Below are 14,371 nucleotides of genomic sequence, written 5' to 3'. Positions count from 1 at the left end.
ATTACGGCTTTGAACTAACTTTCATCTGTGGAGAACTATTAGCAGGTTACACTGCCAAAGAGAAACTCCCACTGATGCAAGATCTTAGCATTTACAAAGCATTTTAATAACCAAAACTTCAACCTGCTCAATATACCTATAAGAAATGTAGGGTAATTATGAAATACTGGAAAACTTGTGACAATCCCAATTCAGGACCTAAAATCCTCGGTATTGCTATATACAACTTTTCCTTCTTATGGTGAGGAATCATAACTAGAAGATCATGATAATTAGAGTCAACAACAACTCAAAACTCTTAGAGTTACCTTTCCATAGAGAGACCCCACACATGTACTTGAAAGTAAATAAGCACAAGAAGAAGCAAAACCCCTATTGTTCTTATTTGAAAATATCCCATATGGTCAATCTTTTGATTATATATCAAACTTGGAAGCATCAAATAGGATAAAATTTTAAATGATCTGGAGAGATACTAGTCTCTTCTCTATTAAAGGACAAAAGAAAGATAGAGTCATTGCTATCAAAATGGTCCATTCCAACTCTGGTATAAAAGTCACAATGAAAACAGTATCCATCACTCAGCTCTATTCTTTGTGGCTGGTTCATTCTGGTGGCTGTTCCTTCAGGGCTTGCCTGTGAGCTCTGAAAAGAATGATAAACCAGACATACCACCACCCCACAGACCAGGTAACCTCACACCCCACAGCTTCCCAGTTTGGGCAGAGTTGTAAAGACTGATATAGGGAACATTTGACTATTACTCTATGGGAGCTTTGAACAGATGATAATGATGGGTTAAGAGTTTGACTCAGGCCACCTATGAGTGGAGAGAGATGTGTGGGGCATAACTAAATCAATCTGCCTAGCCAAGCAAGGTCAGTCACACTCAGGCAACAGCAGGCAACAGCATACCCTACAACATCAGCAGAGCTGAATATGCAGACACTTGAGTAACCAATGCTCACACTTCCATGCCACTGTGATTTTGAGGTTGTTTCTTAGTAGATTTTGATGACATATAATGGATAAAGATGTGCCAACATTCATCTACAAAGACATTATTTTCCTAAAAGCAGAATCCAATGCCTGTTTCCCATCAATCTCTCTTTCCAGAACCTTCTTAAATAAAGGTGGTGATGGGATCAATGCTGATCACTGTTGAAAAATTCTCACTGGATGTGATAAGGGACCATTAGTGTCAATGCATCTCCTCTTCCCTTCCTCCCTCTCCAGACCAAACCTCTCACCTTATTGGGCAGAGCTGCATCAATTTCATCCTGTAGTTTCTTCTGGACATCAGGATGAGTGGCCAGTAAATATAAAACAAAGGAAAGAGCGCTGCTAGTGGTCTCATAGCCAGCAAAAATAAAGATAACTGACTGGGCCACAATCTCCAGATCGGACAAAGCTAATGGGAAAGGAAATACATTTTATTTTATTTCATTTGTGTGTGACTGTGCATGTGTGTGTATGTGAATGTGTGTGTGTGTGTGTGTGTGTGTGTGTGTGTGTGTGTGTGTATGTGAAAGGGTATACCATGGTATTCTTGTTAGGGTCAGAGTACAACTTGCAAGAATGAGTTCTCTCCTTGCAACATTTGGGTCCTGGGGTTTGAACTCAGGTTTTTGACTTGGTATCAAGTACCTTTATCTGCTGACCTATATTCAGGTAAAGGAGAATACTATTAATAAATTTATTATTTGGATAAAAAATAAATATTCCAAATCCCTGAAAAGATATGAGAAAGCAATTCAGGGTCACAGTGGCCATGGTTCTCATTCTCACATTGGTCTGACAAGGGATTGAAATGGAAAAGTCATTTTTGTCGAGTTTCCTAAGGTCTACAGTCCTCTTGACTATCTGCCCCTCATTCTGACATCCTCAACACCTCCACCACTGAACCATATCAAGAGGAAGAATTTCTGTCTGTTATACAGTTTCTTCAGTATGCCCTGTAGATAAGTAGAAATATACCTTCTTTGTTAAATTTTTATTTTGTCTCTTTGTGAGACTGAAATCATAACTGCCCGTTTACTGGAAAGCTGGTACAGCATATTTTAACTTAAAATCTGCACTATTTTTATTTATTTTATTAAGTTTCAGTTTATTTGCATGTGTGTGAATGTGTGTGTGCACTCTTGCACATGGTGTATATAGGTCGGCCATGAACATGGGTGTGCAGTTGTGTGTGGACATGGACTCAGGGCAGGATTTCTGGTGTCTTCCTCCACTATTCTGTGTGTCATTGCTTTGGGACAGAGTCTCCTACTGAACTAGAAGATACTGAACTCTGTATTCTCCTGTCTCTACCCTCTGGTTCTGGGAATATTCAGGAACTTGTAGCCATGCCCAGCTTTTTATGTGGGTGCTGTGCATTCAGACTAAAGTCTTCATGTTTACAAAGCAAGTGCTCTTATCCACTGAGCCAGTACCCCAACTCTAGGAAATCTATGTCATATAAGCAAAATGAATGGTACTTCCTTAAGGAAAATTAAATTATTCTGCCTACAACTTAGCTTGAAACATTTTGAATGACTATGAAATAGAAATGTTTGAGTGCATGGGACATTAGCAGACCTATGAAGTATATAGGTATTAAAGAAACTGAGGCAATGATATTAAAACTACTCAAAGTGAGGTTTGTGAACCAGTAGCAACATTTTGGAGGTTCTCAGTAGTGTAGCATCTCAAATCCACCCCGTATCTCCCCGGTCAGTGTCTTACCAATCTTCAAAATGCAATTCAGAAGTTAAAGAAGCTACAGAGGAAAAAAAGCTACAAAGTACTGAATGATGGGATGGAGAAATGACTCAGTCTGTCAAGAATATAGCTGTAGCTGAGTGGTAGTGGTAGTGGTAGTGGTACATCCCATTAATTCCAGCACTCAGGAGGCAGAGGCAGCTGTGTCTCTGAGTTTGCAGCCAACCTGGTCTATAAAGCAAGTTCCAATACAGTCAGGGACACACAGAGAAACCATACACACACACACACACACACACACACACACACACACACACACACACATATATATATATATATATATATATATATATATATATATACCATTCACACAGACATACACACATACACAGAAATATGCTGGAAAATAATTCTTTTATTTAAAGGGCAATGGCTAGCAATATTCTAATAAATGGATCCTTACTAGAGAATTTTTAAATCTCAAATGAAAGAAACACCTATTCCAGATAAATTGCATCTGTGGAGTGCTGTACCTTGATGCTTCAAACTACAGCCCTGTTATCTAAGACCCAAAGTTTTGACTAAGGCTGAATGTAGGCCAAGCAGGACCACCCTTAGGCGTGTGCTCCTTATTTACATGGTTCTTCTTTACAGGGCAGGGATTACAACAGGGAGTTGCATGCACAATGACTCATGCTATCTTCCCACAAAGTACAAACTAGCCAGTCAAGTATAAACCTGCCCACTGTCATCGGGCATGAATCACATGCCATGGACAAGACCAACAATGAGTCCTATTTATAACTGTGGGCTTTCAATGATATTTCAGTGATAATATGAGCATGTAGGTTCAATGCTCATAACAAACATACTACTACTCCATTGATGAGTGTTAAAAACAGAGAGTATAGTGGTACAGCAAGATGTCTCAATAGGGAAAGGGACTGCTGCCAAGCCTGATGAACTGAGTTTCATCACCAGAACCAAAAGGGTGGAAGGTGAAAACAGGATTGTGCAAGTTGTCCTCTGACCTTCATACGCATGCCATTGCATGTGCATGCCCACATACACACACAAACAAAATAAGTGAATTTCTAAAATTTATTCTAAAAAGAACAGGAGGCTGTGCAGATACGAGAGCAAGAATATATGAAAGTCTGTATAAACTCAGCTGAAACTGACTGTGAGGCTATAATTCCTCTAAAATTTATAAACTACTTTTTAAATATATAAAATTGGGGAAGAATAAGAAAGAACTCAGTCTGTTGCAAAGAGAAGTTTTCTTGATGAGGGATGAAGACTACACTCATCTGTGGGTATAAGGACAAGTGTTCAGACGGTTAGAGATTAGGATGAGTTAGCAAAGTAGTGGCTGTAGATTCTCATCTAAGATCCATGACTTCATGAACGCTGAGTACTTAGCTGGTTGTCAGAAACCAGGCATGGTTACTCTGTTGTTGAACAAGTCTTAAGTCCAGTTAGAAAACTGTTGGTTAACAACAAGGTATCTGTGCCACTACTGCTGTAGAGCCCAGTCCCAGTAGATATATCTACAAAATACTCCCACACCTAAGGTTCAGGGAACATTGCAGATGAGGGGGCAAGAAGAATGTAAGAGCCAGGAGATCAGGAAATGTTCTGTGATATTGTGTCTCCTAGTGATGTCAGAAACTACACCCAGAAAGTCTCGGCAATATCAATGCCCAAACATGAGCTGAACAAGGACATGCCAATGTGGATGGGGAAATTTCGGGAGGCCTCTACCCTACGTAAAGAACAGTATGCAACTAATGAATGTAGAAAAGGGGGAAAAATAGTCTCCTCCAGAGAAGAACACACTTATTCAGTATCAAATGACCAGTCTCAAAAGTGTGCATATGTGCAACATTATACAGACTTAGCAGATTATATTTAAGAACATATATGTATATGCATATCTGTTGATTCAATAACAGTTAATGAAAAAAGAGAGTGAAGTTGAAAAAGAGCATGGAGGGGTACATGTAAGCGTTTGGAGAAAAGGAGGGATAAGTGTTGTGATTATGATCTCAAAAAAAGGAGCTCAGGTGCCCGTATGAAAGGTTGACTCAATGGACATGTCTGAATGAACTTGAGTATTCTAATGAGTAATGACACTGAGGGAGCAGAATTAATTTATGGTATTATGCAGGAGAAGGTGAGGAACAGGAGGAGGAGAAAGAGAAGGGAGAGAGAAGAAGTGTAAGAGGGAAAGGGAGGAAAAGGAGGAAGAGTTATGGAGGTTGAAGGAAAAAAGGAGGAGCAGGAAGGAGGAAAAAGAAAAGATGAAACAGAAAACATACAGCTTGCTCCTCTCTTACATAGAACGTGACTCACAGCTGCAGAGTACAGGATGGAGTTAGAGAGCCATCATTCTTCAACTACCATAGCAAAGGTTGAAAAGCTAATGAGAGTAGTAGGATATATGCTGAGTCCCAAGGCTTCCTCCACATGTTCCTTATCAGTTATACAGGAAATTAATGCTTGGCTGTAAATCAAGAGCTGGGGAAGCATTCATTCCAGGTTTCCAATGACCATCACCACTGTGGGGCTGTTCCTCTCACTAGATGTCTAGATACAAATCTCCAGGCAGAGCTTTTGCCTCAGTGGATCTAGACTAGGCCCTGATGGTATTTGTTCTGTGGCACAAGATTCAGAGGCCACTGGTAACCTCCAAGCCCAAATCACATGCTTATGGCTGCCCTTCAGGCTTTTAACACAATTATAATCCAGTGCTTCTAGAAAGTTCCTCTGGTTACTGCATATACTGTCTACATTTGTGGGTTGGGTTGGGTTTGTTTTGGAGGGGTTAGAATTATTTGAAATCTGGAGGCATATTCGTCTACCGGAAAGCCTCCTGCATATTTCCAGGACAAAGCCCCCGCTCTGAGGTTCCCTATGATTGAACATGAAATATCCTTGCTTACCTTTATGAGACTCCTTGATGTTGGAATTCTGGGAGTTTATCATTAGTTGAAGAAAATCCACTCTTTGCTGAAAGAAAAATAGATTGGGAAAGATTCAAGGTCAGTTGAGAGGTCAGGGTGAGTCACAAGTGCTGAACTAGTCACCATTCTGAGAAGAATATTTAGCTAAAATTCAGAAGTCTGGCTATGGTTCCCAAAGTCAGTGATAAACAAAAACGTCCAATGTGCATGGTTTGGAGAAAAGAATGCTTTCCTGAGTGACACTGGCTGTGTGTTCAATGACTTTGGTCTTTCCTGTCTTTGACCATGGGTTGTCTGACTTCTGCACAGTCCAGGTGGCCCCTTCCCTTTGCATGTGTGCTCACACAGTAAGAAATTCTGAACTTCAATCTCCTGTCCTCCCATATTAATCTCAGACCATTGTCCTTATCGATGAAACTTGAAGCACAATGACTAGAAGAAGCAAGCCTGAGCTACATAGTAAGACTCTTCCAAAAAATAAAAATTAAAAATAAAGCCGACTAAACTCTGCCGGGTAGAATAAAATGACCTTTTTGAAAATGTGTAAAATAATAGGGTTGGAAATGAAGTTATTTCTTGCCAGTATAAGGTCTGGGAAATTAAAGGACCTGGAAAGAATTTTTAAGTAGAATCATTTTCCTTTTGGGAAAGAAAAAATGGCAATTTTGTCTCATTTTCTAAATTTGCATTAAATGATGTATTAAAATTGTACATGGAATTGGAATTAAATGAAATTTTGATGCATGCATATATTGAATGTTTTTAAATCAGGTTAAGCATATTTTTTCAATATCCATTACTCATCAATGATGAGAACTTTCAAAGTCCATTCCTCTATAGTTTTTGGATTTTTTTCTGAATGGCTTCAGAGGGCATAGGAATACAAATGCCTCTCACACAAGCATATGCCATTATATGACCAACAGGGAGATGGTTGGGTCACATAGAAGATCTATTTTTTACTTTCTGCCAAACTTTTTACTCTGATGTGAACTAAGATCACTGAAGGCTTAACCCTTGAAGAAATGAGAAATTAATAATATTTGTTCCTGGCTGGGTGTGATGACTCACACCTTTATTATCAGCACTAAGGAGCCAGAAGAAATGAAAACCAAAATAATAATAACAATAGTTGCTCCAGTTGGATCTCCTGATCCAACACCAAAGTTATAAGTTCTGTTCCTGATATGAAATTCTAGAATAAGATTGAGCTATTTACCCAGGGCAACTTGAGCCGTTGTTCAAGAATGGCATGTTTGCTGACCTTGTAGACGGGCCATTGTTTTATCCCCAGTACTGAAAAATAACAAACTTTGATTTTTTTGAGTTGTATTCATATAGTTTTCCCTAATTCCCCTAATTTACATCCCCACAAATCATAAGCAAAGAATCTCTTTTTACTAGCATGTGGTAAAATTTTTGCCTTAAATTATTTATTCTGTGTTAAACTAATTGTCAAGCATATCATTAATTTTAAACACTTTCCCTAACTCATTTCATTTCTCTATTCACAATCGCTACACTCTTCGTTTTCTTCAAAATATCAAAAATCTCCTATCCTTAACCTACACTCCTCCATCTGACTTTCAAAGATGCACAGGAAATATATATACACATCTATATATACATGTGCATATTTTTATAGAGAGGGAAAAACACATTATCAATAAATGAAAGTCCTCGTGTGAGGAGCTATTACCTTTTCTTTCTCTTGCATGCGATTCTCTTTCATTCGTTGCACAGAAGTTTTAAAAAAGCTTATGACATCGTTTGGAAACAGGCAGAAACCTAATACATCAAGTATTGGGATGAGGAATGGAAAGAGTGCTAGAGGGGAAAGAAAAAAGAAACTGTGGTGAAAAGACAAATTTTACCTAGAATAATTGCATTTTTTCTGATACTCAGAACAGTAAAAGTTATCAGGATCTTAACTGAGACTCTCCCTCTTGCTCAGGTTCCAGGCCACTGCCTGGAAAAGGGCATGTCAATGTATGTATGACCACCAACATAGAAGTGATATCAATGGCTCTTGACTCATAGTGTTAGGGTTAAATTCCTTGACCTCTTACCCCTTGACATGTTGGACTAAGGTCTTCTTGGATTGATCAGGTTCCATTCCAGTGCTACAATTAATCAAAGTGCTCAAGAAAGAACTTTCAAGGCTGGAAAGATGGCTCAGTGGGTTATGTATTTGCCTTGCAAATGTGAGGACCTGTGTTTGGTTCCCATGTTAAAAGCCAAGAGCAGTGGCTCAACAATAACAGTGTGAGAGGTGGAGAAATGAATTCCTGGAAACTTAATGGCTAGCTAACCAGGGGCAAGTTCACCTAACTACTTGGTGACACTCCAGGTCAGTGAGAGAGTCTGCCTCAAACAAAAGGTAGCAGATGCCTGAGATTTCCCTCTTATCTCTGTACGCTTCATATATGCAAGTGCACCTACCCACCCACCCATGAAAACACACACACATAAATAATAATAACAATAATGATAGCATTAACCAAAAAACACAAAAACAAAGTAAGCTTTATAAGATGGAGACAAAATAATAAGCATAAGGGAGTTTATGGGTATTGAGGAAACCCTGATCTCATGACAACGCTTTATAGCATGTGCCACTAAAAGAAAAGAGAAAACACACTTCAGGCAGAGAGAGAGTGGGTTCTACTAACCAAAGTGCAAACTAATGAGATAAAAAAACATGTGGGGAAATCAATGAAAACAAAAGATGTTTCTTTGAAAATATCTTCAGAGTTTGCAAAACATTAGCTGGGGTTGTTCTAGAATTAGAGTGATGGCTCAGATTACTAGCATTCACAGTGAAGTGGGAGCAGAAAATGCCATGGAAAGCACAAGGGCATAAAAAGGAATCCTATTAATGGTTGGAGGACTAGGACAATAGCCGCAATTACACAATTTAACTGGAATGTACAAACTCTTAGAAATACACAAATTATAGAATCAGAAAAAAAACTTCATACTATGAATAATATACCTGTAGTGTAATATGAGGTTGTTTGTTGCAAAGAAAATACAAAGAGACCCATAGTTTTTCTCAGAGCCTAAAGAAAATGGGGAGCTATGGTAAAAGGAGATTATTATATAAACATGTTCCAGGATCATACTTAATCTTTACCTCCTCCTACCTTACCATATGTACAGAATTAAAAGTGCTCCTGATTTTTATTTTATTTCTATCCACAGGGAAATCCTAAAAGCAGGATGTTGTGATGCTGAATTTTAATAAATATTAAGGAAAGCATGTGCCATTTCTTCCCAAACACTTTCAAAATACAGAAAGGATGTGAAAACACCTCCAAAATTCTCCATAAGAAGAACAGTGCCCTAATACTAAGACCAGACAAATATTTCACAGGAAAAGATCTGCAAACTAACACCACTTGTAGTTGCAAGATTTTCAGCACAATACTAGTATACTGAATCAAATGACAATAAGGGTTGTATTTCCCTAACTAGGTAGGATTCATCTCAAGAATTCTCTGCTGTATCATTGAGCATATCAATGCTACTGAAAATGAGCAAAAGAGATGAATAAATGCAAAAACATTTGAGAAAAGCCAATTCCCTTCTGTGATTAGACACATCTTTATTTAGTTCAGTGTATTACGTTAGACATTACTATGTAACTGGGCACCCTTGGGTAGATATCCAAAACAACCAAAACTGTGTGCTGAAACACAAATTTGCAGAAGAATATTCATTGCAGCACTATTCACAACAGACAAAAAGTCAGAACATTCCAAATATCTTTAAGTCACAAACAAAACGTGGCATGCATGTCCATACAGTAGAATATGATTCTGCCATAGAAGAAATGCAATAATGATGCATACTTCAAGATATAACATTTTTAAAACATACCAATTTGAAAGCCAGACACAAAAGGTGACATTATACTCTTCTATTTATATAAAGTGTTTAAGAATAGGCAAATCTGAGCAGTTAGAAAATAGATTACTTGTTGCTTATGCCTGAGGGAGATGAGTAATCAGTTTCTGAGATGGCAAAAAGGCTCCACAGATGACAATATTGATAGCTGAAAATACTTTAAATATATTGAAAACCATCTTTTGGCCTGTTTAAGTGGGCTACTTACAACATATGTGGATTTTATTTCACTACACTGATACTTTAAAAGACAGAAAGAATGAAACATTAGGTCACGTACTCACTGAGAGGAACAATGGATCAAAGACATCAATTTTTAAGAGCTTCTTGATTTTTTCCACAAAAGGGTCCTGAGGATTGTTGAGGGAATCAACATTCACTCCAAATGATGTAGAAGTGATCACATCCATGCTGTAGGCCCCAAAGATGCTGACGAGAAAAAGAGATGGAAATTAACAGTTACACCTCTTCCTACTCCACCTAAGATACATAAGGTATGAAGTAGGAGTAAATTCACATGTCCAGCCAAGACGATCATAGTGTCTGTCACACAGAAACCCTTTCTGTGATATCCTTGTTCCTAACATACTCAACTGTGAGAAGTTTGTCAGGTAACAGTGTTGTGTGATGACATGGATACTATGAGGGCTAGTTTTAATTATCAAAATAACATAATCTAGAAGGGCCTGGGAAGAAACTCTCAAAGAGGTATTGTTTATATCAAGTTGGACAGGGCCATGGGGTGTTGCCTTGACTGTGTTCACTGATGTGGGAAGGTGTGATCCAATGTGGGTGGCAACATTCCCTGGGTGTGGTAGTTTAAATGCAATTGGCCCCCATAAGCTCATAAGGAGTGGCACTATTAGGAGGTGTGGCCTACTTCAACAAGTTTGAGTACTTGGTCCCCAGTTAGTGGCACTGTCTGAGAAAAACGTGGAAACTCAGAGGCAGAGCCACATTACAAGAAGCAGGTATCTTTGGGCAGGTCTTGAGCATATATATAGCTTAGCCATATTTCCTTCTTCCTGACCATAGATGCAGTGTGATCAGCTAGCTTCCCGCTCATGCCACCATGTCTTCATGCTGCGATGGATGGATATATCTGCCTAGAACTGTAAGCCAAAATGAAACCTTTCTTCTTTCTGTTGCTTTGTCAAGGTCTTTAGTCACAGAAAAGTAATCAACACAACAACCCAACAAACAATGACTGCACTCATACTTACTCTTTCATGCTGATGGGATCCCCATTCTCTGATTTCTGTCTCATGTTTTTCACCAACACATCTGCATACTGCTTAATGATGGGGAGCATCTATACGCAAAACAAAATACCATCCACAGTGAGATGAGGGGGCTCAGTTCCCAGTAAACACAGTTTTCCCAAGGACAAAGCAAAAAGTCCCATTAACACAAAAGGATATTCTTAGGAAGTTTCGACCCAGAGGTCACTGATTGGAAAAGAGCTGTGATCTTCCATGTCCCCAGATGTGTTTCTCATATTTACAATGACCATCTTATTATTTTATTACCTCCTTGAGCTTTCCACTGGTGAAGGTTGGAGACAGCAATGCTCGGATTCTCTTCCATTCTTCATTCTCAGCGACGGAGATGGCTTTTTTCATAATTCCCACTGGACCAAAAGTCTAGAATCCAAAGCAAAAGAGATGTTATCCTATAGAGGTTTGGGTAACTGCAAGGCTGTGGGGAACAAACATCACTTATGTACAATAAAGGTAGGATTGAGTTGATCAATGTATCAATTTTCATGCATTTTTTATCATGCCTAATTCCACTAATAATGTGTAATTAATAACTGCAATGGAAAAATATTAAGCATATGTGTTGTATGGAAAGTCACAAAAACTTAGGAGGAGCAGTTAAAATTGAGCTCAACTGTGGAAGATTAAAGTTTATAACCTTTAAAAGTAAAGGCACACTCAATATTCTGTTCAACATTGTACTGGAACTCCCAGCTAGCACAGAAAGTAAAGAAAAAAATAACATAAAAATTATGTAGAAAGAAAAAACTTCCCTATTTTTTAATAAAATAATGTCAAGATAAAGAATTCATGGAGGACAGAAACAAATAAGCATCTGGAACTTACAGATGAGTCCATTCACAAAAACTCAGGTACACTGGTAAGGTGAGTGAGGAAAAATGCAAAACCTCGTGAAATACACAATGATTTTTACAATTATTCCAAAGAAAATGAAACACTTTACATATGAATCTAACAAAATCTAGCAACAGCAATAAAAATGCTCATAAAAAAACTGAAAATTTGAAGGAATAAAGAAACAAAGTATTCACAGATCAAAACAACATAGATCTAACATACATGGGAAGTAGAAAAAGACAAGATCTCCTGAGTAAACTGGGAGCATGGGAACCTTGGGGGAGGGTTGAAGGGAAGGGGAGAGTCAGGGAGGGGAGCAGAGAAAAATGTAGAGCTCAATAAAAATCAATAAATAAGAACAACTGCTGGGGAGATGGCTCTGAGGGAAAGAGTGCTTGTTGCTAAAGCATGAGAACCTGGGTTTGAATCTGCAGCAGCCACATTTTAAAGCATGTTGGCTATGGCCATGGGTGCCTGTAACCCAGTGTTAGGGGAATGGAAACAGGCAGCACTGGCCAGCCAGAGTAGCCAACAAGGCAAGGTAGTGCAGTAGGACACCTAACATCTTCCTTGGGTCCTCTGCTGGTTCATGCAGGCACACACATTGTACATACACATATATACAACTCTCACAAACAGAAGATTCAAAATACTAAATACTGTGCTTTAGACACACACACACACATGCACACACACACACACACACACACACACAAAGGAGTTTCATTCAGTCATAAAGAAGAGGAAAATTATATCATTTCCAGGAAAATAGACGGAACTGAAGACCATGTTAAGTGAAGAAAGATTCATAAAAACCAGTATCACCTATCAATACTAATAATAGATTTTTAAACTATGTACATATAACAAAACATTATAGAGATTGGACCGAAGGCTCAGAACTTAAGAAGATTTGCTGCTCTTGCAGAGGACAGGAGTTTGGTTCCTGGCATGCATCAGGTCACTCATAAATACCAGTAACTGTGGCTCTGAAGGATCCTGCGCCCTCTTCTGGCCTCTGTGGGCACCTACACACATGTTCACATGCACACACACACACACAGAGAGACACATAAAAACATACACATAAACAAATATAAAATACCTATTCTAAAAATGTCACAAGAAAACCCACTATTTTGTATGATAAACATATGCCAATTGTGTAGAAACAAAAGATGAAATGCTTTCCAACTAAGAAGAAAATACAAGTTCTGTGTGGCAATTCTATAGACTAGGATACAAAAACCTTGTGGCAAACAAAAATTCTGTATTTTGGCTGCTGGTTATGCATAGGTGCACAACTATATAGGCATGAAGTTACATGCCTATATAGTATACATGTGCACACACTACAAAATAAGGACATGTAAAATTGGTACTGAATAAAATATATGGGTTATACAAATTTTCTGTCACAGAAACATACTAAATTTACAGTTATGTAAAGCATTGAGACAATCAAGATGAAGAACAAATGGACCATAGTTAGACATTTGAGCCAATGTCCTATTAAATTATAATTATCTTATGATAAAAAAAATAACGTATTGCCAGGCTATGGTGGTGCATGCCTTTAATCCCAGTTCTTGAGAGACAGGGGAAGGCAGATTTTTGTGAGTTTGATACCAGCCTGGTCTACAAAGCAAGTTCCAGAAAGCCAGAGCAGTTACACAGAAAAAAAAAAAAACTAACATATAATGGGGCACTGGAGAGATGGCTTAGTAGGAAAGAGTGCTTGTTGTGTAAACATAAGGATCTGACTTTGAATATCAAACAAATACTTAAAAGCTGAATATGGCCCCATGCAACTTTAACCCTAGGTCTGTGAGAGGCAGAAACAGAATAGTCTGTGCTTGCTGACTGACAGCCTAGCTCCAGGTTGAATGCTCCAGGTTGAATGAGAGACCCAATCTGAAGGGAATAAGGAGGAAAGAACAGAATACCCAATGCCTCCTCCAATTTCCATATGTGTGTAGGGTGTGTGTAGACACATGTGTGCATATAATTCACGCATCAAAAGACCTTACTATATAAACAAATAAAAATTAAGATATTTTAAATAGATGCCTACCCGCCGATTTGTGAAGGCAGAATAACATTCTTTCACCAGCACTGTTTTGATCATGTCTGGATCCGTGATAGCCAAAATAGGGTTTCGACCCTCATAAAATCTGCATTGGCAAAGCAAAGAGGATTAAACCCAATCATCTGGACTTGATAGTTGGAAGTATGCCCAGGAACCCAGAATCTGATCCATATGTTATATAACTAACATCTTAGTTATACAACATGCTGCAACATGAGCACCTGCTGCAAGTCAGGGATTCTGACCACAGGCCACTGGTGTCTCATGAAGTGAAGTATAATATAGCTCATTCAGGAAAGAGGCAAATGAAAAATAGCTCCACAAACAGACCATAGTCAGAACTAAATTAGAACATTTGCTAAGCCTGGATGGTGCATACATGAATATTGCCCACATACTGGTTTTGATAATTTTTGCATAATCAAAATATCAGATTACCAAAAAGGATATAAAGTGAATTGAAAACTGAAAGTGAGTAATTTAAGTACAAAATAGTGGGTCATTTAGACACTGGATTGAAACTCAGGTGAACCATTCCCTGAACCAGCAAGTCCTGAAGAAAAGTCAAAATATGCAACTTTCTCAGC

General features: G+C 38.4%; 1 protein-coding gene across 1 annotated transcript in view; it reads right to left on the bottom strand.

The window, feature by feature from the left end:
• LOC130870750 (cytochrome P450 3A9) overlaps nt 1–14,371 on the bottom strand; it is a 32,146-nt gene that overhangs the window by 12,906 nt on the left and 4,869 nt on the right. The window contains exons 4-10 of the mRNA XM_057763528.1: nt 13,770–13,869; nt 11,108–11,221; nt 10,802–10,890; nt 9,859–10,007; nt 7,369–7,496; nt 5,649–5,715; nt 1,251–1,411 (exon numbers count right to left, since the gene is read on the bottom strand). Coding sequence (XP_057619511.1) covers nt 1,251–1,411; nt 5,649–5,715; nt 7,369–7,496; nt 9,859–10,007; nt 10,802–10,890; nt 11,108–11,221; nt 13,770–13,869 — 808 coding nt within the window. The remainder of the gene's footprint in view (nt 1–1,250; nt 1,412–5,648; nt 5,716–7,368; nt 7,497–9,858; nt 10,008–10,801; nt 10,891–11,107; nt 11,222–13,769; nt 13,870–14,371) is intronic.

This window comes from Chionomys nivalis, chromosome 3 (genome assembly GCF_950005125.1).
Source record: "Chionomys nivalis chromosome 3, mChiNiv1.1, whole genome shotgun sequence".
Taxonomy (NCBI): domain Eukaryota; kingdom Metazoa; phylum Chordata; class Mammalia; order Rodentia; family Cricetidae; genus Chionomys; species Chionomys nivalis.
Note: the sequence above shows the minus strand (reverse complement) of the source record. Positions and strands in the feature narration are given on the sequence as shown.